At 36.9% G+C, this 25,677-nt stretch overlaps 1 protein-coding gene across 1 annotated transcript; it reads right to left on the reverse strand.

The window, feature by feature from the left end:
- Nucleotides 1-325: 325 nt before the first annotated feature.
- Nucleotides 326-19,385, reverse strand: LOC103717139 (tobamovirus multiplication protein 1-like). The gene is made up of 11 exons (XM_008805415.6): nt 18,999-19,385; nt 17,399-17,489; nt 17,241-17,293; nt 10,563-10,655; nt 10,386-10,457; nt 7,886-7,958; nt 7,749-7,794; nt 7,596-7,659; nt 5,133-5,186; nt 831-908; nt 326-753 (listed from the first exon to the last, which is right to left on the reverse strand). The coding sequence occupies exons 1-11, from the start codon at nt 19,149-19,151 to the stop codon at nt 661-663; spliced, it is 870 nt and encodes a 289-aa protein (XP_008803637.4). The 5' UTR covers nt 19,152-19,385; the 3' UTR covers nt 326-660.
- Nucleotides 19,386-25,677: the final 6,292 nt, after the last annotated feature.

Consider the following 25,677-nt stretch of genomic DNA (forward strand, 5'->3'; position numbering starts at 1 on the left):
TGACTTAGGGTCCATTGTATAAAATTCTATTTTACTTTTAAAAACATAGATTAAGAAACGTGACTGAAAATTATCTTTAATGACACTTTTTTTTTTCAATAACTGCTATAAGAGTTTAATATTTATATTAGTAAAAATCTTACAATTCTAGAGAAAAGAGAACATAAACAAATGGTAGCTATAGATATGTGCCCCTCCTCTCTCCATCTAACGTGAGGGAGAGGCTCTCAGCACTCCTCCATGTGGTATTTTTGAGCCAATGAAACAAGAAAATGACGACATTAAGCCAACCTCTCTACGTAGCACATAAAATTACTCGTATCACTGGAACTAACTAAACTAAAATTGAACAATCATTTTCAGCACTATACTTCCTGACAAGTACTACTCCATGATTGGATATATGTCATCTATTAAAACAAATCAAACCATTCTATTCTAAAATGGTTTGCTATTTCCAACACCACATTTCCTAACTAATGTTACTATGAGGGCTTGTTAGTACCTACACCATAAAACAACACATTGGAAGTCACAAAAGAAAGTCATGGCAGAAAGCCTTAACACCAAATCTAGTCTTTCATCTAAGCTCCCACCAGTCCAACCATGCCACGAACAGTTCGATAGATCTAACATCCTTGTTGCAGATGTTCAATGACATTACTGGATAGGGTGGTATTGTGCTGACACTCGTTTACGAGGAAGTTTGCGGAGGATGTATAGAACAAGTGCTGAAGGAAGGATCTCAGCCAGCTGTTCAATACAAATTTTAATGTGTTACAACATCAGATGTAAGCAGTTCTGTCAGCTAAAAGACTATATAAACTTACCGTGTAATAGATGAGGTCCAAAATTGGGTGATCCAAAACCTCAAGAGATGCATCAGGATCAAACGCGGAAAACCCAACCTACAAATAGGAAATGGATATACGATAGAATAAGTAAATGATTAATGCAGTGAATGGAAGCAAGAGTGGTCAACAAGTAGCTCACAGAAAATTTTACTGCAATGACCTACATATGGATATCCCCCCGAGGGGGTAGGGGGGTAACGTCCATCTAATCTGGAAGTAGGTGTTTGAGCGAGGTGTCCGAGCGAGTTAGTTGTATAATACCAAATTATGACAAGGAATGTAGGATTGTTCCTTCCTATTTAGACAAGATCTTGGATAGCTGCTACAAATACCCATCAGAGATACAAAGTTTACCTAAGTCTGAAAGTTACATGCATAACTATTAATTATAAGGAGAAGTATTTAGACACCTCCTCAACTTATAGTCAATTTCACTTAGTACCCCTCGAGTTTAATAGTTTTAAAGTGGTCTTTGAAGTAAGTTGAGTAGTTTAGTATGATCCTGCCATCCATCTTTGTTTACCTAGCCTCACGGGATTCCATCATGTGATGGTCACATCAGGTTTATATATATATATAAAAGGATGTCCCAAGCAAGTACCAGGATGCTCGATCGGGATGGTCACCAAGATAGGATGAGATGTGAGACATCTCGTTCTATAGGAAAACCAAGATGTCCCCATCCCGTAGGATTTAAAACCTTGGTGGTGATGGCAATAATGTTGGTGGTGAGCGATGAAGGGAGTAACATAACGAGGAGAAGGGGAGGAGAAAAGGGAGGTTTAGGTAGTGATGATGGTTTTGCAGGGAGGAAGAGGAGGAGAAGCGCTACATGCAATAGTGGTGGTTCTAGTGATGGTGCTGGTGATCGGGTGCGAGGGGAGGAAGAGAAGGGAGAGAAGAGGAGGTGCACAAAGCGACAGTGGTTCCAACGATGATGCTGGTGGTGAGCTGTGCAGGGAGGAAGGGAAGGAGAAAAAAGAAAATGAGGAGAATAAAAGGATAGGAGGAAGTAGAGCTGGACCAAATCCTTCCAAATCGAGCTAGTTGGGAGGGAAGAAAGGCGGGAGGAGAAGAGGAAGAGATGGAAAACAAGAAAAAGAAAATGGCGAGCTCGTTGGTGGAGGACAAGAGGATGAGAAGAAGAACAAGATAAGGAGAGGTTGCAGAGGAGGAAGACTATGGCAAAGGCAGATCAGGCTAGTGGCAGAGGTGATCAGAGGTAGATGGGGTTGTGAGCAAAGAAGAAAGATAAGATCAGGTCCTTGGGAGGAAGCCGTGTCTCAATTAGGGGGCTAAAAGCAGAAATGATGGATGGTTTCCCTTTTCATAAAATGTGAAAACCAGGAATCTGGTTTTCACTATCTTAAAAACTTGGCTCATAGTTTTTAAAAACATCAAAAAAAAAAAAATCTAAGCACCGAACATGGTTTTTGCCTTGTTTATGTAGTTTTGAAAAAACAAAAATAAAAATCATAAACTGGCAAACGTGCCAAACATGCCCTAAATTGTCAATTTCTATGAAAATGTTGGGCACAAAATTGTTAATTAATAGGTTGTGTAAGTAATCCTTCTTAACAAAAAGAATATATCTCACCCTATCACAACAAATGGATCCGTGGAACCTAAAATACCATTATCCTGGAAAAATAAGTCCATTTGTTTCGTCTATTCAGCCTCCGTCCAGAATCTAGATCCTTTAAGAAAAAAGCAAACACTCACTAAGTTTGGCTATAAGTCTCATCATGCATGCCCAAACTATCTCAGGGATTTGCAGATAATTTTGCCCACCATCTTTACCACTACCAAGCTTCTCTTTCTTTCCTTCTCCACTAATCATCCTAGTTGACAAAACTATAATCTTTGTCATTTGTTCCTGTCAAGTTCAAAAACTATTTTCCTTAAACAATTCAAGTTTTGGTTTCCTTGAGGTGTAGAAACTTGGTTAATGGATACTCCATGACACACTTCAACATAGCAAATCATGATGCCATCCCCACTCCGTGTCAAAACTTTACAAAAGCTGTTTAGGTATAACATAACTTTTAAAAAAAGATGATGCCGCTTTCATCAAATCATGGAGCAACTAATCTAACTAATAGTTTAGTACATTCATACACATCTGCAAACATCTATATAGCACAAACATGATCCTGTGTCTGATTTCTTGAAGGGCATGTTTGCTTTCATAGATGTGGCAGAAGTTGAAGTCTGTCCACTTTGGGCTTCAGACACTCCCCTTCCAAAGTTGCTGAAGTCACCTTTTAGTTGTGATGTGGCAAAGTGGGACTTCTGTGGGAAGTTGACTTCAAGACCACTTTGGTGAACCAAGCAACCTAAAGTCCATGCTTCCACCGGAAGCAATCTTTGGGCTGCCAACCTCACCCCAACCAAACATGCCCAAAGTATCACATGGCAGATTCTTTTGGATACCTAGACTTCCTCAGTAATGTTCAAGATATAATTCTTATCAAAAAAGAAAACCATGTTTAGCACTCCCATCTATGTTTCTCAGTCTTTCCATCATCAAAGATCTAGATCCTTGAAGCATTATGCAAGCACCCTCGGATCTAGCACTCAGTCTCATCATACATGATCAAACTATCTGAGATTTGAAAATAATTTTGCCACCAGCTAGTCTTTACCAAGATTTCAATACCCATTTAACTTGATCCTCGCTACATTTGCCACAGCTCAACTTACTATTTATTATATGCTCTATTTCAAGTCATTGCACAAGTGCCAAAACTAAAACTAGAAAATGGGTAATGAACACACTACAGAAACTTCACAAAATGTCATAAGCATGCCACAATCATGGAATATACATCTACCAATGTCATCCTTCTGTATTTGACCATGGCAATCTACCCCATTTTATTGCCAATAAATTGGCACTCATCCAACTTACCATCCTTTTGTAAAACAAAGGCAGCATACAAAAACATGGTGGTTTTAGAGCATTTCTTGGTTGGTCATTGCAACTACAGCCTCATCTTCATATTTTATTCTATCAAACAATATTCCAGTAGATTTCTTTCAATTTAATCACATTATTAACTTTTGAAACAGGGTCGGCGGAACCGTCTCGAACCGGGAAGTTCCAGTCGTACCGAGCCATCCCGGGGTCAGTTCCGGCAACGAAAACAAAATTTATTGCCGGAGGGGGAGAAGGAGAAGGAAAGAGAGAAAAAGAGCGAAAGGGGGAGGGAGAGAGAGGGAGAAGGGGGAAGGCCGACGGAGGGTCGTGGAGGCTTGCGGAGGGCTGGCGGCAACCGGCGCCCAAGCAGAAGGCGGAGGTCGTGGCCAGGTCCCATGTTTCGTTCTACATAGGGGTCCGGCCGCTAAAAAATTTCGCAATTTTAAGTGAAATCAAACGAAATAGGGGACCCAGTCGTAGCCTCCGCCTCCTACCCGAGCGTCAGCCTTCGCCGGCCTCCCTCTCCCCCTTTCTCTCTTTTTCTCTCTCCCATTCGCCCTCTCCCCCGCCTTCTATACTGTGTCAGTATAGGCCCGGCACAGCACGACACGGGCCCATACCGACCCGTGTTGTCGGGCAGCCGGTCCAGTGCCCGATACTGGCATAGCAGACCATGCCTTGAAACCTATTCTTGGTGTAAACCAATTGGACATCAAAATAATAATGCATGTTGTTGATCCATCATACATGTTTTGATCTAGTCAGTTTTGGTTTTGAACGTATTTTGTTATGGAAACATGTCACGCTTGATACTCATGATAATATTCTTTTTGAGTAATGTTATTATATGATGATACTCAGATAAATGCACTCTAATAAACATGACCACTTGTAGGAGTTCTAAGACACATTTGAGGGGAACATCATTTTAGGATTATCTATCATAAAAAATAAAAAAAAAATATAATTATAAGTATTTTAAGATAAAGCATACCATGTGACTAATGATTTCATTCAAACTAGTAGGCTCAAACTGAACAATATAAATGCATATCCTTTTCCTTCTTTTCCCCCTTCCAAGAGCATGTGAAAATAAGATCATAAAAACAAGAGCTCTCCGGTACCAAGAGCATGACTAAACCACAATAGTGTATTCTTTCTATGAATTATTATTTTTAATTTTGTAAAAAAATAAAATCTTTTCCATAAGAGAATATACATCAACATGCAATATTATGCTATCAAAATAGGCACGCAACATGTTGCTCTCATTCTATGGAAGGTGACATTTTATAATTTATACTAAACATCACTATAACTTTGAAACAGCAAAGTGCATTTAATACTTGAATACTTACCACAAAGCATCTTATGAGGAAGCAGGTGAAGCATATTGCTGTAACAGATCCGACCTGCAGTGCACTCCAAAATATGAAATTATAATCAAAATACTCAGTAGTTACCTAAAATACTTTCTAGAACACAGAACAAAGAAATTATTATTTATTGATGCTTATGAAAACTGATTCAAAGAAGAAAAAGGATCAGAAAGAACAAAAAGGAAAGGGACGTCAGAGGGAAAGATCTGTATTCTAAAGCTCTACAAGGATAAATATTTAGATGTTGCGTCAATTCACTTAATCTAACTATCTGAATTCCAATAAGTAACACATTTGAGCTTGACTAATTACTGAATTATAGTCTACAATCCGGTCAAAATAATAATAAAAGAATGACGAAGACATAATATTTAATAATTGAGCATTATTATTGCTAATGGGAAGTCAAATCATTTTATTATTAAGGGAAACCAGTATGTTCTTGAAAATTAATGGTAAGCAGAAAAACATAGTGTGAAATGAAAAGGGATTAATCATGGCTTCATTATGTCTCTTTTGGAATAATATCGATCAAAATTCGCAATCTCGGTACCAGACCCGTACTGGTGTCGCACTAGTATAGTGTTAGTACAGTACAATACGGAGTTTTTTTGGCATACCAGTACACCATCCGGTTCGGGCCAGTACGACATACCATGATATTGATGCTAGATGAAGATCAATGTCTCTCATAGCCATCATGCAATTTATGGTATCGAAAAGTTATATCCTTTTCTAAATCCATGATTTATTTTTTTTAAATGTGTCTATGGAGTGTTTTAAATCAATAACTTTCATTCATAAACAAGAACCAAAAACAAATTGTTTGGATGGTTATGGCACTGCTATGAGGTTGTCGAATTATATTTATGAAGAATTTTCTGAACATGTTGAGTTCTATAAGAGTTCTATTAGATCCTAAGTCATTTGTTTATCCACACATACACACACAATATGCTCTAAAATATAATTTTAATACCATGTTCAGAGGCGCAATAACATGGAAATTTTCATTCCAACCCCTGCTTCTGCAGCGGCCAGCACACTCATAAAATCATGTACTCCTACAGAAAAGGTCTACGCATGGAGACACTCAACATTACAATCAAAACTTATACAAGATTCTACTAGGGAAACAAGGAATGAGCAGGCATTATTTTTTCAAAAGGAATGCAATGTTCGTAAATTGCCTAAATAAAAATTAAATGCACTCTGCACCATGCAACCAAGCAGAAATTCTTATGAGGCCCTGGTATTTTTTGTACACATAAAATTTATCAGTATAAGAGAGAGATTGACAATATATACATTATAGATGATATATAAAAATAAAAGAATCCATTTACCTCTGCAAAAATGAGAAAAAAAAGAGTAATTGCTTAGTCAAGTGGCTACATTTGCAAATTATGGCTACAAGTATTTTATATACTTGTTTCCTTTTATTTGTTTATATCATTTTTGCAACTATTTAAGAGTGTGTATGTTTGCATGCAAGTTGATAAACCATATCCTTCACAATGAACTGAAACATGAAAAATCCGAAGACAGTTTCTCTGAGAATTATTATATATGATGATTAAATGATTTATTTCCCAACAATAGAATAAAAAGTTTCATTCATCTATCATTGAGAACTAGCCCAGGCAATTGAATTTTGATCTAAATGTCTTTTAGGATTCATATAACTAAATAAAAGGTGAGAATCATCAATTTGTATGGTCCACTATGAGTGCTGGCACAAGATACAACTAAGTTGCTCATGCCTAGAAAAATTAGAGCCCATATGTGTTTATATATGAAGAGAGAGAAAGAGAGAGGGAGAGACAGAGAGAGATGACTCGGAACCTTCAAGCCCTGATGGGCTAACTAAATAGAGGACCCACAACAATGATCATGACCTACAACATGTCTTGCAAGTCTCATATCTATGCATTGAATGACATGAAATAGATGGTATCAGTAGGGCTAGAATAAAATTTATGACAGGGAATACTACACATTAAAAGATGTATGAACATAAGTTTAACAGGGTTGGCTTCTTCTAAAAAATCAATCAAATTAATATACTCATCTTGTATTTGTTTGATGCATAGGGTGCAGCCACCAAAACATCTGATTTTTTTTTGGTTTTCTAGACAATTTAAAAAAAAGGCTCAGAACTGGGCACTGTGGATTTTCAATTCAGATAGTCGATTTATTTGCACTGAAAAGATTTGGGCTCCAATCCCGCTGGTAGTATTCTCTCCCTCTTTCTGTGTGTATATATGTAGGTGCACATGTATGTGTGCATCTAAAGAGATGGATGAACAGATAGAAATATAGATATAGATACCACGTGAAGAAACATGATCAATATCTGGTTCATCCTTTTATCCAGCATTTAGATTTCTTTATAAAGTCTTTAACTAACTTCCCTCATTAACTTATAAGAGAAGATCCTACCTCATGAAGCTTCTTTCTTCTCCCTTTTGATTCAATGGGGAAACGCCTCAGCATGAAAAATAGCCTATGAACAGATTCAGATATGATCATGAAAAAAGGCTGCAGAAGACAAAATATCTAGGCAAAACAAGAAACTGACACAAACAAGTTTACCTTCCTCCATATACCAAGAATCCAAGTGCAGCTAAGAATGATACCACTGAAATTGCAAAAGACATAACCATAAACACAAGCATATCAAGACGGTTAATATTCAACCAAGTCAGATTGAGAGAGAAATCATAATATACCTACTATGAAGATCTTTCCAATTAACTCCACAACAATATTGTCATTTATCCAGAGGTATGTCCATATACCAACCTGACAGAAAGTGATTTCCATTAAAGTGCAAAAAGGCACTACATGACTTAGAGCAACAAATTACTTGTGACCAGTAGAGAATTATCAATCTGCCAAAGTGGTCAGCAAAAAGCACTTATTTGCCAGGAAGTAGCTACCATTAGGCCTTAGGTTGCATATAAGAGCTAAAAGAACCACTTAATGATTAAAAATTGTTCTGTTTCAACAAATGCATTATAGATTATCAACTTAAGTAGTATCATACTAACATGTAACCAAAGCAAGTACCATATTAGTTCCCAACAAAGTAAGACATTTTTGGCGAATGTTTAAACATTTCTAGGAGCCAAACTTTTGGCTCACATAGCATGATTATGTCATAGTTTACCTACATAATTATGTAATCCCCTTCCCGTCAACCTAGCATAAGAAGAGCAGTTGCAAATGAAGCTTCTGTCGGAAATGAAAAGTTGATATGGGATACTAGTGGAACCCAACAAGCATATGGTAGTTTCATGCCAAACAACATGCCAATTCATTTGAACAGTGGGCTACCTAAATGTAATTTTTTTTTTCAGTGAAAAACTTATTAAAATAAGAAACTGGCATAATGCTGGTTCAATAGAAGCAGCACAGGGAGCACAGGCAGGCGTATCAGTATGCATGAGTAATTTATACTTGGTGTGTCAGAACTGAAGATAAAACTGCACAGGGAGCACAAATGACTGTAAATATTTCCTGCAGTTCAGAAAAAAACAGCGGGCCATACTGCCACCATTATAACTAGTGTTGTGTCGATGGAAGTTCTTCAATAGCTTTACAGCACCATCTGTCTATAACCTTTTTGTGACACATGGAAGACCACTACACTTGCCTACCTTTTTTACTTTCCACCCTCTTGACAGAAATTTACTTCTTTATTATATACCTCTTACCAGCTATTCCCAGTTAAGATCTTCATGGATAATTTTTTGCAGATCCACTCACAAAATTATCTCTGGATTTTTTATGCTTCTGTTCAAATTTCTGTTACTATCTTAATGTAACATAAGGATTCTTAACTATTTTTCTGCAATAAAGTTTGTTTTATAAACTTTCTCACCAAAAAAATATTTTAATCGTCCTTATTAGAATTCCTTGAGAGTTGCTGTCAAAAATCTTGCCACATACAACAAACATTTTGTGATACAGTCCACATGGGTTATAAAGCACTACAGATTGCATGGTGTGAAAATAAATTATTTGTAGTGATGACAAATGAAAACTGGCTTTTAAAAGCTCTAGACTTGCTCATGCAAGTTGCATAGGAAATTTTTATATGCCCCTCTATATTTTTTTCTTGAAAATAGAAAGATTATTTAATGTTATGGAAAGCCAAAGTGTAGAGTTATTTCCTTAAACTGTATTTTTTAATGAAAATCAAGAAAATGAACAACTGATAACATTGAAGTAAACAAAATAGATAAATCTACTAATTTGCAATAGAATTCTGATTTGATTTAATTTATAATTTAGGAAATGATTTCATATTCCGAAGAATAATTGCGAATTGATATCTTCCTCACAACCAGAGGTTAACTTTTCTATAAAAGAATGCTTATTGTGTTACACATAAAACAACTCTAAGAAGCAGCACCAGCCTGCAGTCCCATCAATTACTTGGTCAGTCTCCCTCTTTGATTTCACCTTAACAGATGTTGCTGACTTCCCTTACAGCACAAAGTCAACACACGTATAAATTACTTCACTGACTTTGGTCCTATATCATATAAGACCAATACTACAATGGAATTGCTGCAAAGAAAATCGTAAAAAAAGAATTATGTAAAATTTCATTGTCTTGAGTCATTAATTGAGACTTTTAGTATTTTATTAGGATTATACACACTAAGGATTTAAGTGCCAGTGGCGCAGGGCACACCAACCAGTAGCCCAAATGGCATGTACGATGCTCTGCAATACTGGCACACATCCCATTCCCTACACAAGCAGAAACAAAAAGGGATTTAGAAAGCTCTTTTTAACTAGAAAATTAATAGCTGCCATGCTGACCGTTGCTGGCTACCAATATTGTCATGGCATGAGCCAGCATTTGAAAGCATGGTCCATATTCTACTGAAAAAAAAATGAACTAGGAAGTTATCTTGATGCATCTTATTCAGAGTTTGAAGCCTTTGAGAGGATCTGAAATAAATCATCTACAGCCTTCATATGTTTTTCTCCTAGAAGCTCTACAATTGTATTCTAGCTCTTAAAATGATTATGGATATACGCAGATCAATCATCCAAAGATATGTATCACCTCGTGTTCATCTTGTAATACTGTATATTACAGTCTACCATATTGTATTAGATCACAGATATATAAATCCCTTAATAGAAGACTAGCAGTACTCACTTTGAAAAATTTCATGCATGGAGAGGATATTTATTTGACAAAACACACACCTGAATAATATAAATCACACTATTGATAGAGATGTAAACAGTCCTTAGCTTGTCTGTCGGAAGACTCCTGGCCTAGCAATCAAAAGAAAAGCAAGAGTGATATAAAATGGCAGGTTAGACATTATAAGAGGAAACACATATTCATGCATACAAGCAAGAACTACCCATCAAACTTGCCTGGTGATATATCTCTGCCCAGAATAGAACAAGCAGCGTGTATGTAGAGAAAAATAATAACCCAGGAAGGTCTAATAGTGCTAAAGTGAATACCTGGTACAAGAAAATAATTAATTATTGCAATCAATTATACAAGATTTTGCACCACAAATAAAATACATGAAAGAATTCCTATCATGAAGAGAAACCAATTAATCATCCTAGCTTTCATAGAATAAAATACATAAAAGAATTCCTATCATGAAGAGAAACCAATTAATCATCCTAGCTTTCATAGAATAAAATCCATGAATGAATTCCTATCATGAAAAGACACCAATTAAAAAATGAATAAACAAAAAAAATTGATGCATTAGAATGTCCTAATGGAAACCATAAAATTTATTGTATTTGAAGGAAATATTACTTGCAGATCAACAAAAGAGTAACTACATCAGTTCCTGGCCATGGCTAAGCCAGCATAACTATCAAGCCATTGTATATACGAGAACAGTCTCAGTCCATGCAATTAATAATTTTTCGCATTTATATCCTAACACAGGCAACCATATATCACAAAATTATTTCTCTGAATTCATTCTTCACTGATTAACAAAAGCAAAACAGCAGTGCTGCAGCACTTGACTAAGCCAACTGAATCATGATGCAGATTCATAATTAGGTAGAGATTTCCAAAAACCGTCTCTTATTACTTCCTAATAGATTAGTTCAGGTATCCTGTCATCTTGTCAGAACTCATGATGGCTGTTATCTGACATGATCAAATCACCCTTACCTTCCTTAATTTAGATATTTCTGTCTAGTTATACATTAACCTCAAGATCATCATCATTCTATTCTGTGATATGAGCATGGAGTATGTGCCATCCTTAACTGAAGTCTTGGTGCAACTACAATGCCATTAAATTAGGGTCCAAGTTGAAAGTTCAAAAGGTGCCAGGAAGGGGGGGACGGGGTTGGATTCAACATGGTGGTAGACAGGTAGCAGTATGTTTTGACAGTGGAAAAGTAGGATGGAAGTTATGACAAGAGATTCGAACACCCTAAATTTTGGAGGATTTTGCAAATAGAGGGCTACCAAAGATGAAGTGGGATTCATAAAGCAAAGAAAGAATAGATGAGATGAGGCTATAATGCTCATTAGCATGGCAAGGTGGATGAAAATATAGAAAGATTAAAAACACTGATGAACAAAAGCAAGTGGAGCATAGTGAAGAAGATAAGACACTTTGACACTAAGATTTAGTGAGAAACATCAGGAAAATCAAATTTATAAGGGGAAATAAAAGAGCATAAGGTTGAAAATTTAGAAGAATGCAAATCACAGTTGTTAATATAAGAAAATGTTATTGAATGGAGGATCACTGCAAAAGTCATTAAAACAATGGATGAGAAGAAGAAAAGAATTTTTAATTTTTCTTTAAAGATATCTATGCCCAAGAAAATAAGTTTTTGTCTTTTTTTTTAATTGCTAAAAGCCTGGAGGTGGGCAGTGGCAACCAAAGAAATAAATTGGAGAAATATTTTGATGTTGGAAAGTTAATGAAAGTTTGAAGTTGAGTGGGGACATCTGATGTCAAGTCAAAATGAAAAGTTAATTTGTTTTATTTAGAGTTTTTTCCTCAGAATATATAGGTATCTTTTATTAATAAACAAAAGTGTACTAAAGAGTTCTATTTTATTATGTTTGCTACTTCAAAGTAGGGATTCATCAATTTTAAAATATATCTATATATAAAAGGTTCATTGCCATTTGCTTACATACTTTTCACTTCTAAATTGTGGAATATAACTTATTACTACCATAAAGAAAAAGAGTTATTAAATTTTGACATCATAAAGCATTTACCAGTAGTTGACAATAAAATTGAAAGCTAGTGTTGTGATATTGTAGTAACGAAACATGTCCACTATCAGGCACAAAGGTACAACTACATGCATTTATATTAGGTGACAAATCTTCAAAATATGTTATAATTATGAAGTAAATGAGTATCAGTTTATAAAAGTTAAACAAATTATACCACCTACATCTGTGCATATTAGTACCACTCCCTCTCTCTCTCTCAAATTCACTATGATCATACATTAAAAGGTTTTTTGACGAGAAATTAGATAATGAATTGATATGTCATTTTTCATATTATCGAGCAATGTACATGTTCAATTGGATTTGTTCAGAGCACAAGTTTTAGAGCAGCAACTTGATTGTTGGTGGTTTTGAAGCTTATTGTTTGACATGGTCCTGGAGCTTCTGTAATTCACTGTGCAAGTGCAAACATGTAAACTCTACTGTGATTCGATATTCGAACTATGATAACCGACTTCACCAATATCAACATGGTTGTTTTTGCTACTAGTTACCCACTCCGTAATTTAAACACCCACTATCCAATTTGGAGGTCTATGGTTACATCATATTTGATCGGACAAGATTTGTCATGTATCTTCAAAAAGTTAGAGACGATGCCAATGGATACTCCTAATAATGAGATCATGAGAAGAAAATGGATTTTGAAATCTAAGAAGGTGATCTGGAAGCTCAAATCTACAATGAGTAGAGAGAGTTATCTTCAAATCCAGGATGCCGAAGAAAACATAGAATATTCTTGTGTTGTCCACTCAAGATATAGCAAGGTGAGACATTAGAGTATTCTCAAACAAAATTTGCTTAAAGGGTGGGTTTTGATTCCAAACTTCCCGAAAGACTCAGATGAAGTGAAGGACTAGTTCAAAGATGAAGATTTGAAGCATGGGGAGCTTGATCAGTTATAGGCTGGATCAAGTTTAGAAAAAATTCCTGAACATGACAAGGTTGATCAGCTCAAGATTCAATAAAATCCAGAAGAAAATCTGGATAGGAGCCTAATCATGTGGATATTATATCAATTATCAGATTTGGAAGAGATTGTGATTGAAGAGCCTGTTAGTTTTGAACAGGAAGAGTCAAAAAATGCTGTCCATGATGCACCACCAGTCACAATCTTAATGGAGCACAAAATATGAGAACCGACCCTATGTTTAGAGAGAGCTAGCTCTATGCAGATACATGGAGCTGCACCTGCAGAAAATAAATTATGGACGTGGCATGATGATGAGAGACATAAGACTGTGTGAGCACACATAGATTCTATGAGTGCAAGGTGCCATTTTGTATATGGCACAATGATGAGGATATGCAGGTATGTACGGACCAAATTGGTTCAAGGCCATAGACGTGCATGGCATACAATCAGATGCATGCTCATCATTGCTAGTACATGCAAAGGTGGCCACTAAAATTTGCAGGTGCAAGTATTATTTTAAACTACGATTGGAAAAATGGTCTGCTATGCGGAAACCGGGGCTCGAACCGGTTGCTTGGCAGCACAGGTTGGTACACCTCCGTACTGTTTCGTGCCAGCCTCATGCCAACATAGTAGAAGAGGTAGAGGAGAGAGAGAATGGGAGAGAGAAAAAAGAGAGAAAAGGGAGAGAAAGAGGGAGAAAGGAGGGTGGCAAAGGCCAATGTTAGGCCAGCGAAGGGCCGGCGGAGGTCGGCGATCCGTGTGGAGGGGCTCCACCCCGAGTCCCCTACTTTCTTCGAAACAGGGGTCTCGGAGGAGGCTCCCTTTTCATTTCACGACTTTTAAGTGAAGTCGACGAGCGATTTGCCGACTTCATGTACAAGTTGCAAAATAAAAAAGGGCCCCGCCGGACCCCCTATTTTGAATACAATAGGAGACCTGGGGTGGAGCCCCTCCTCCGCCGGCCTCCACGCGGTTCGCCGGCCTCCACCTCCCCGTCTCTTCCTTCCTCTCCCTCTCCCTCTCTCTCTCTCCCCCGCACGCTCTCTCTCTCTCTTTTCCTCTCATTCTCCTTCTCCCCCTTCGTTGACGGCTTTCGTTTCGGTTGTCGGAACCGTCTCGATCCGCCGCTGATATGGCTTGGTACGCCCCGAACCATCCGATTTAGAACGGTTCCCCGGCCATGATTGGAAGATATCGTTGCTGGACATTTGTTGGTTTCAATTAGATGTTTGATGAAATCTCTACCTGATGACTACAGATTCAATGTTGAAGGGGAGTGTTGAAGTTGTTGACTTCGGCACAAAAATCGGAGGGAATGGGCCAACAAGGAGTTGCTCGCTGAGGCAGCTCGCATGGAGTCATAAGCATTGACTTTGCAATGAGGGGGAGTGTTGGCAAGCATTGTTAAGCCCTAACTATATTAGGATTGCAATTAGTTGCCTTCTCATTTAGACTTGCTTTTCTACTTAAAATAGGAATAGTTAAGAATCCTAGATTTTCTAATAGTTTATTTATTTTGTTAAACTATAGAAAGCTCAAGATCCAAAATTATGTCCTTATAAAGAAGGTCATGTTGAAGAAGTGGCATCCTTTCGATGTGGCCAATATCTTGGGTCTTTAGAGAGAGAAGAGAGTTGATGCATATGAGAAGACAGTGGAACGTAGGTGTAGTAGCTCCTTTGTTTTGAGTTTTTCATTAAAAACTTATTTTAGTTTCTTCCTCCAAATTTATTCTTCCCAATTTTATTGTTCTTGCATATCGAGTAAATTATGGTGCTTGTTTGCAGTGATCCTGGACTAGTTGATCTTACTCCACAAGTGATCATGTTGTTCCACATGCTATTCGATAGTCTATAGATTTTCTATAATGGCAACATAACTCCTTTGTTAGGTATTCGTTTACCAAATCCTACAAGGTAATATCTAAAAATCTCTCCATTTATAATATTTGTATGTATGTTTATACTTATCTAAAGCTCCTCAAATGTATCAACAAAGTGAAAAGAAAAATATTGAAAAGGATGCAATTCTCCATGCAAAATATTGCTCGCTAGTGAACTAGGATCTAATCAACCGAATTCCAAGTCATATCCGATCAACAAAAATTGAAAGATGGGGGTCTAACATTGATGATCCGAGTCAGTGGATGTGATCTACTACTTATAAATACTCAACTCAACTAAGCCTTAATCCCAAACTAGTTAGGGTCAACAACATGAATCCTTTTTTATTCCGCTTTGTTTAGGATCATACTTTCCAAAAAATATAGCGATATCAAGTCCTTCCTTACGACTTCATCCCATATGATTTTCAATCCACCTCTACCCCTCTTTCCTTCTACATGCATCAAATAACTTTCATACAAGTGCATCCCTTGGCTGATGTACATATCCAAACCATCAAAGTCATTCTTCTCTTAATTTGTCCCTAATTCGTGCTACCTCTACCTTTTTCTGATCTTATTCTATCTCTTTTTGTATTACCATAGATCCATCTCAACATTCTCATTTCCACCATACTCATCTTGTACACATTATTTTCTAACTATCGAATATTATGTACAATAAAGCATAGCTAGTTGTATGGTTGTCCTATAAAATTTTTTCTTCAACTTAATAATTATTCTACTATCACATAATATTCAGTTATGCTTCTTCAATTTATCCACCCTACTTTAATCCTATTGATAGCATCCTCTTCGATCTTCCTTTATAAATAATCGATTTTAAATACCAAAAATTATCATTGTTAGCAACTTCATAATCCTTAATTTTCTATCCACCATCTCTATTTTTAATTTTACTAAAATTACATTCCTTGCATGGTATACCTTATCGATATCACGCCCCGTACCGGTGCCACCTTGTCACTGTGGTACGTTCAGTATGAAGGCTGGTTCAGCATAGTAAGTGTCGGTACATACTATGTATTGGTATGAAACCAGTACGATACGGTATGCTTCATACCGTCCGGTACAGTATGGTGTACCATAATTATATGTATTCTGTCTTGATCCTCCTCAGCCTAAAATCTTTAGTTTCCAACTTACTCCTTCATTATTACAACTTATGATTAACTCCAATCTTGGTTTCATCACTAAGAGTATATCATGAACAAATAACATGCACCAAGAAATATCATCCTGAATATGCCTAGCAAACTCATCCAGAACTAGCACAAAAAGGTAAACACTTAGAGCAAATCTTTGGTGTAAATCTATCATGATTGGAAACTCACTAGTATTACTACCAGTAGTTCTTATATACTAGTAATCGCTCCATTATACATGTCCTTAATCACATTAATATAACTAACAAAAAAAATTTTCTTTTCTAATACCCACCCACCATAAGACTTCTCTAAGGATTCTATCATATACTGTCCATAAATCAATAAAAACCATATGAAGATCTTGTCTCTTTTCTCTATATTTTTGCATTAACCTTCTAGGAGAAAAATAGCTTTCATAGTCAACTTTGGTATTAAACCAAATTATTCTCTGATATTTTTGTATCACACCTCAATCTGTGCTCAACCAGCCACTCCCAAAGTTTCATAGTATGACTCATTAGTTTAATACCATACTTGGTAGAACAATTTTGAATATTACCTTGATTCATATAAATTGATACAACAATGCCTTTCTTCCATTATGATTTGGAGATCCTCTAGCCTATGCATCAAGCAGTCAAAAATAGATATTATTTAAATTGACCGTCAATATATAAATATATAGACATGCACACATACACATATATTTCAACTACTACTATAGTAAACTTGGCCACTTCTGTAAGCAAAGATATTCTTTGTCTTCAACCAAACTTTGTGAAATGATTACAGATAACAATTGTCAGCAGTGAAACAAACTTGGAGACCACATACTTACTTTAGGTTTGAAAAGAAAAACTTGTGAGTGAAATCCAAAGACAACCGCACGTACTGAAACAAAAACCCATGATTAGTAACTGCATTGCAAAGAAAAGAAAAAGAGGGAGAGGAGGGGGGCCATAGAGGAAGAGAAAGGGATCAAGATGCCAAAATCACCTCCATTTACAATGACATTCATAAGATGGAAAACCTTCTGAGTTGTCCAAACAAAATCAGGCACTCGCAGTTGTATCCGGATAAGTTGGATCTACAGAGCATAAAGACGTCATAAATCCAATATTCCACCCAAAACAAATTCAGCAAAAAAAGGCTTTTTCCATATCGTTAAGAGATTATGCATCTAAAATGAATAAATAATTGAACTAAACACTCAAATGGACGAAATAAAATCAAACTAAGACATACATAAATGTATTATAATTTGTAAATGCATTATAATTTGAAATATCCCACAACTACAGAAGTATTTTCAGTACCTGCAATTTATCAAATCTTGAGGCTTTGATTGGATTCTTAATTCATTTCATATTCAAAAGAAACTTGGCCTCTAAAAACTCTTCAGATTAAGAGAAAGATCATATTTGTTATATCTTAGATATTGTTTCATGTAATAGAGAAACAGGAGTTTGCACAGATATTTTGCATTCTTTGTGATGTCAAACTTGCCTACAGCTCCACAATGTACAGAAACTTCATATAAACTGAATTGTGTTAATGAGACATGATAACTGTCGATATATCATCCTCTTTAACACTTGGTATCCGCATTTACTAAAAATGGATTAATCTTTTAAAGTTTCTTCAAGAAACCAAGGTTCATCATTTAAAATTTCATTGACCTCATCATTTCCACAATATGTGGGTAGGTCATAGGAAATACCAACTACGAAGGTGATGATCTATACAACCCCAAGCGAATTTTCACACCTATTTCTTAAGCTGCTGATCTCTCCTAGATAGCTTCATCTACTAGCACACCCAGCAACTATAATAAAAAAAATGCAGACCAAACTATTTCATCCCACTTTTTCTCTACAATGCTAAACTAATCAATCAAATGGCCAGTTTCACTCCACTCTTTATCAGTAGACTCAGTAGACACTACTGCATCGGTTAATTAGGCTCAAAAAAATGAGAGGACAGACAGATATATTGAAAATATTAAGCATGATTTGGGATTGATGCTGGGACACCATGTTTTCAGTTGAAAGAGCCAGGAACCTTGAATACGAAGGCTAAAAGACAATTGTTACCTTAAATAAGAAGGAAATAATCTTCGAGGGCATAGTAGTCGCAGCAATTGAGGACTGGGTGATTGGATATTGATTTAGATGGTATAGGCATATCCAATGAAGATATAAGAAAATTTCAGTATGTCTTTTCATCAATCATACACTAATAGACGATTATGAAAGTCGAAACTTGAAAGACATAGTTTTTGTACACAAACATATACACAAAATAATCAGACCCTTGAGAATTCAACAGAACTTCCTTCTCTCCCCAACAAAATAAAGCATTTCGACAGTATGTATATCAGCATCAAAGATCACAAATTTGTCATGTTAACAGTGAATTAACAGTTGGCTAACCCCTCATAACTAAGAAGATGGGAGATAAAAGGCGAGCTCTCTCGATTCCTTAGATTTCTGATCAAGAAACAGATCAAGCCACAATAACAGTAAAGAATCGAATCCTAACGCATAAATAGATATAAAGATGGGGGGAGAGAGAGAGAGAGAGAGAGAGATTAGACCAGAGCGACGGCGGAGACGAGGGCATAGGCAGCGCAGAGGAAGTAGAACACCCCGTGCTGCCACTGCGGCGACTCATTGATCTCCGTCCACCAATCGGAAAACGCTCCAAGCGCCAATTCGGAGACGTCCGAGGCTTCCAGGGAGCTCCTCATTTCTTTCTTCTCGTCCCCAAACTTCGGCAGCGAGGGATCAAGAAGGGAGAAGAAGAGGAAGAGAGAAGCTTCTCAAAGAAACCAAAAAGAAGATAGGGAAAAAGAGTGGAGAGAAACAAATAGAGAGATGGGAAACGATGTATCCACTCAACGGTCACTCTCTACCTCTCGCGCTTTATTTCATTCTTGCGTCTGCTAAAGCTTGGCGTGTGATGAAGTTCTAAAAAAAAAACCAAAAACAAATGGAGAGGGACCGAAAGGGAGAGAGTGGTCTGGGGCCCGAGTGATGGGAACTTTTCTGAGTAGATTTGATCAGCGACATATTAAAGAAAGCAAATTTAATAACATGCCCCAGAGTTATTGTTTTTTACGATACTGCCACTAATTTAAGCAATTTCGGGATAGGACGTTGGTCTTCTAGTTATTTTAGACCTGCTTGATATTTTGAAAGGGTTGTTTTTCCGGTGAAATTTAAAAGGGTTGTTTTCGTCATTTGAAAAAATTCCGTGCCTTGATTGACCGTTGGCGTTTGGGGAATTCTATATACACCCCCCCTATTGCTCAGGACACCCCCCAAAAATTAAAAAAAAAAATTAAATACTCTCTACACCCCCCCATTTGCTAAGGACACCCCTAAAAAATTAAAAATTCCTAAATTACCCCCCACCCTCCCCACCCCCTCACCTAAATTGCTCTCTACACCCCCCAACCCCCCCCCACCCCGCTCTTCCCCTCCAAAACACCTCGCCAACGCCCAAAACCCCCCCGTTCCCCCTTCTCCCTCTCGTCGCCGGCATTCTCCCGATCTCCGACCACCTCGCCGGCTTCTCCCGGAACCACCTCGCCGGCTTCTTCCGAAATTTTTTTTTTTCACGGTTCGTGCTCCGTTCGGCACTGGATCGCCGAACAAAAGGCTTCTGTTCGGCTGAACAGTGCCGGACAGAAGCCTTCTGTTCGGCACTGTGCAGCCGAACAGATCTGTTCGGTTGAGGGTTGCCGAACAGAAGGCTTCTGTTCGGCACTGTGCAGCCGAACAGAAGGCTTCTGTTCGGCACTGTTCAGCCGAACAGAAGCCTTTTGTTCGGCGATCCAGTGTCGAACGGAGCACGAACCGTGAAAAAAAAAAATTTCGAAACAAGGTGGAACACGTACCTTTGCGGCCGATTCTTCGTCCCAAATCACTAGTTGCTTGTCCATGCTTCGAATGGGGCTTAAATCTCCTTCAAAGATCGCCTAAACGATGTAAATGGATTGAGGGGTTTAAGGGGGGTTTGAGGGGTGTTTTTTTTTTTTTTCTTTTCAAAACGAAACGGAGGAGGAGGAAGGGGGGTGTATGAGAAAATTTCAAGGGCAATATGGTAATTACACTAAAGGTTAGTTTGGGTATTTTTTTTTGGTTTTTGGGGGTGTCCTTAGCAATAGGGGGGGTGTATATAGAACCACCCTTGGCGTTTGGATGTATCCATGGCCGGGGGTGCCAAATCTCCTGGAAGTTGCCCTGGGTCTTGTTCATATTTACGAAGATGCCAGCGAGATAATTTGATGGATTGTGGCTGCTGAAAACGCTGTTTTGTTGTCACACTCATTAAGGCCATGCAATTTAAACAGGTTGCTGGTATGTTTGAGAACAGATCCGGTCACCTTGAAAAGTTACCTCCCCTTTTAGTTGGAGCATAGATTGGTGCGAGTACGCTGGTCGATTATTAGTCGCATGTCACACCACGGGCGTCGGAAGGTGATCACACCGGTATCTTGGTTCCGTGGTGGTGTTCCCTCGAGATACTAAAAGGGGACGTAAGCAAAGAGAGGCACGTGCGCTTTGCGCAATTATACTATACTGCAGCTATTAAAGGATTGAGATCAAATTTTACCACAAAGGACAAAAAAGTAAAGATCATATACAGAGAACTATCTCGATCAAACGGCTCATCTCTCTCTCTCTCTCTCTCGTTTTCATCTGAGCTTCCCTTACCCACAGGCCCTTAGGCCTTAGCCAACAATGAAGCTGGGTTCTGATGCTCTCTCTCTCTCTCTCTCTCTCTCTATATATATATATATATATCATTGAAGGGGAGAAAGAAAGAGGAGAGAGACAAATCGAATCCAGAGAAAGTCCGACCGCCTCCAAAATCATCCTATCCATAGGAATCCTGGCGCATCCAACTTTCTATTTTACTATCAAGTATTAACTGCAGCCATTTGAGAAAAAACAATATTAAAGAGGGAGAGCGGCCGTTTGAAAGGATGGGCGAGAGGTGACTGGATTTGCCTCTAGATCCGGTCGAATGTAGCGTAATCTATCTCAGATAGAGAGAGAGAGATCGACCATGCTAGCGAGTCCCTGGTCCAATCAACCTATTTGGCCATCGATTAGGCACCAATCGTGAGAAAGGAGCACCTTTCGTCAGTTGTTAGCGTCTATCCGCTCTGAAAATCTAAAAAAATGCATTAATAAATGCGAGGGGATGGAATGCACTGCCCACGCCTGTCTCGCCCTCGATACACAGGCTCACGTGCTCTCCCTCTCTCTCTCTCTCTCTCTCCGCATTACAGCAGTTGCCACGTAGTTAAAAAAAAAGGGTCATTAATTATTGAGATCCATTAAGTATTTATCCTATAAGAATTATGTTTAATGTAGAGTAGTTGGTGTTTATTTTTGACAACTTTTTATTTATTCCTAGAGGGGAATGTTGAAAGGGAACGAGCATCCATGCCATTTTCTATTTATCATTCACTATTTTTTTTTATTCTAAAATCGTTTGTGTTTATTTTGGACTTTTTTGTATTTACTTTTTTTAAGTTTTGTGTTTATCCTCAAATATTATTGTTTGTTATGAGTGAGCCCTAATTTAATTAAAATAGGCCTTATAAAAAGCTATTTGTTGTTTGGTAACTATATTTCTAAAGTATTGTAAAACTTTAATATATGTTTGGTAAACAAACTGAAAAAATACTTTTGGTATTATAAAATGACTATAAAAGACATTACATAATATTATATAATAGGCATAATAAAATATGATATGTATTAAAATATAAATATATAATATAGTATGATATTACTGTAATATAATATAATATTATTATAATGTAGTAATATAATATTGTCTACTATAGCATAATAATATAATATAATTTGATATTATATAATATAACATATTAATATATTATAATATAATGTCATATAATATTATATTTATAGTATAATATAATAATAAAGATATAAAATATTATAATTATTATTATATATTAATATTATCATTTTTCGTAATTATAATATTTTATCATAGGTATTTTGGTTCAAAAAAAATTTATAAATCAAAATAATTTTTCGATGCATGCTAAAAGTACTTTTTCGAAGAAGCTCTATTTTGGAGTTTTTTCCAAGAAGCTATTTTAGCTTTCTAGCAAAAACTAAAACAGCTAGTCAATTTTTTTACCAAACACCTTTATTCCATCCAAAAGTATTTTTGGAGAGTCAGAAAATGCTTTCTGACCAACCAGAAGTTTTGCCAAACAATTGAGTTTCTATTTATTTTTTAGTATTTGTACTTATTGTTGCGATACATTTGTATTTATTTTAGAGTGCATGCCAAGGAGAGAGAGAGAGGAGTGGGTTCTAGTAACTAATATTTTTTTTTTCTTTTTGAATGATGTGGCAGCTGTTGTAAATGGAGAGAGTGAGAGGGAGGGAGAGAGAGGAAGAGGGTTGGAAGAGCAGGGCGAGGTTTGGATACTGCATGCCAAAATAATATCAAGCAAGTCGTGTTAATTATCTAGGTTTTTTTTATGTTTTGGAGCAGCAGCGGTTAATGGCTAACAGGAGAGCTTTGCATCCCTCACAATTCGTGCCGAACAGACGCAAGATAGGCCAGCCAAATTTGTGGTGCTCTATACTCGAGCTGGGGCAGAATATATATATATATATATATATATATATATATATATATATATATATATATATATATATATATATATATATATATATATATATATATATATATATATATATATATATATATATATATAGGGATTGATAACCTTCTCTCTATTATAGTAGGTTATCAATCTACCCATTTTTCGGTAGACAAAAAGTACTCTTACTTTTTATAACTCTTAAAAGATATTTTATGTCTTTTTACAATCCCACATTAGCTTATCCTCTCAACTCCCAATTAATACTCTCTCTCTCTCCGGCGATAAAGTAGTAGGGCATCTATATAAAAGAATACTTTCAATAAACCCTTTGATACCACAAATTATTTAAAAATTCTAGAAATACATTTATACGACCTTTCTAACCATCGGCATCAAATTGAATGATTCCACATAAAGAATATGCAAATATGATGGACGCTTGAATATGCAAATACGAGTTCTATCCCTACTTAGAGATCGTCTGCTCCAAGAACCACATATATCTACTCTTCTTTAAAATAATCTCTCAAGTATCAGAACAAAAGCTGCAACAATTATTTTTGAGATAGTTTATTTCCTTGTTTCCCGCCCTTCTGTGTCCTAAAAGCATTATTAACATACAAGAATAAGAAAACAAATTCTTTTAATATGGACATGCATCAAGTAATTATAAGTTTATAAAAAAGACTAAAAATACCTTTTTTTAATATGCCTTTTTTCGTTTGGGCAATTCCTTGAATTGTGGTTTGTTCCACCACAATTTGGTATGTGGCATCTCCTTGGTTTCTTAGCAACCTCAACTCCTCCAACTAGTCTTTTCCCTTTCGGACGTCCCTTAGTTTTGGATGGTTCTAGATTTCGAATGGACTGACAATCATCATGATTTAATGACTCTACTTGGCAACTTTCCAATTCCAATGTTGAATCATCGCCTATTGGCATGCCTCTAATAAGGCTTATAAGTTTTTGCAACTCTTTATTAGTACATTGTGCATGCCCTTTTGAACTTGGAAGACTCTAAATGCAGAATTGCAACATGAGATTGAAATGCTTGCTCCAAGTTGCCATCTTTCTTTCTTATGATATGACTGAATTTCAATATTAATGAGCTTTCACGTCTCCATCGTATTGGATAATACTTTTCTAGGAGATAAAAGTAGTTTTTTATGAAGAGAACTCTTATAGCATATCTTCACAAAGTACCTGAGAACTCAAATTTTTTGCAGCTGCAATGAATTTCCTCATTCACTTGATCCCAAGTCACGAAACACCCCCCATCATTCTTCGTACAATGTCTTACTGTGTATATTTCAGCTCCCATTTTAATTGTTGCATATTGATTAAACAAAACCATCTCGTTTTGTAGCAATTCAAAAGCATAAGGGGTGAAAATATTGGAGGCATGTTGATGCAGGACAACCACGGGAAAGAGAGGAGAGGAAGGAAAAGAAGAGGAAAAAGAAAGGAATGCAGCTGCAATGAATTTCCTCATTCATTTGATCCCAAGTCACGAAACACCCCCCATCATTCTTCGTACAATGTCTTACTGTGTATATTTCAGCTCCCATTTCAATTGTTGCATATTGATTAAACAAAACCATCTCGTTTTGTAGCAATTCAAAAGCATAAGGGGTGAAAATATTGGAGGCATGTTGATGCAGGACAACCACGAGAAAGGGAGGAGAGGAAGGAAAAGAAGAGGAGAAAGAAAGGAATGCAGCTGCAATGAATTTCTTCATTCATTTGATCCCAAGTCACGAAACACCCCCCATCATTCTTCGTACAATGTCTTACTGTGTATATTTCAGCTCCCATTTCAATTGTTGCATATTGATTAAACAAAACCATCTCGTTTTGTAGCAATTCAAAAGCATAAGGGGTGAAAATATTGGAGGCATGTTGATGCAGGACAACCACGGGAAAGGGAGGAGAGGAAGGAAAAGAAGAGGAGAAAGAAAGGAATGCAGCTGCAATGAATTTCCTCATTCATTTGATCCCAAGTCACGAAACACCCCCCATTATTCTTCGTACAATGTCTTACTGTGTATATTTCAGCTCCCATTTCAATTGTTGCATATTGATTAAACAAAACCATCTCGTTTTGTAGCAATTCAAAAGCATAAGGGTTGAAAATATTGGAGGCATGTTGATGCAGGACAACCACGGGAAAGGGAGGAGAGGAAGGAAAAGAAGAGGAGAAAGAAAGGAATGCAGCTGCAATGAATTTCCTCATTCATTTGATCCCAAGTCACGAAACACCCCCCATCATTCTTCGTACAATGTCTTACTGTGTATATTTCAGCTCCCATTTCAATTGTTGCATATTGATTAAACAAAATCATCTCGTTTTGTAGCAATTCAAAAGCATAAGGGTTGAAAATATTGGAGGCATGTTGATGCAGGACAACCACGGGAAAGGGAGGAGAGGAAGGAAAAGAAGAGGAGAAAGAAAGGAATGCAGCTGCAATGAATTTCCTTATTCATTTGATCCCAAGTCACGAAACACCCCCCATCATTCTTCGTACAATGTCTTACTGTGTATATTTCAGCTCCCATTTCAATTGTTGCATATTGATTAAACAAAACCATCTCGTTTTGTAGCAATTCA

The sequence above is a fragment of the Phoenix dactylifera genome, chromosome 9 (genome assembly GCF_051530095.1).
Source record: "Phoenix dactylifera cultivar Ajwa chromosome 9, Ajwa_hap1_PhDact_Kaust_v1.1, whole genome shotgun sequence".
Lineage (NCBI taxonomy): Eukaryota > Viridiplantae > Streptophyta > Magnoliopsida > Arecales > Arecaceae > Phoenix > Phoenix dactylifera.

Excerpts from the sequence above, each read along its gene's own strand:
- LOC103717139 (XM_008805415.6), bottom strand. The coding sequence starts at position 19,151 with ATGAGGAGCTCCCTGGAAGCCTCGGACGTCTCCGAATTGGCGCTTGGA. Across the intron at positions 10,656-17,240 it reads TTTTTCTTTTCAAACCTAAA|GTATTCACTTTAGCACTATT; the intron begins GTAAGTATGTGG and ends TTCTTGTACCAG. Across the intron at positions 5,187-7,595 it reads GAAGAAAGAAGCTTCATGAG|GTCGGATCTGTTACAGCAAT; the intron begins GTAGGATCTTCT and ends AGTGCACTGCAG.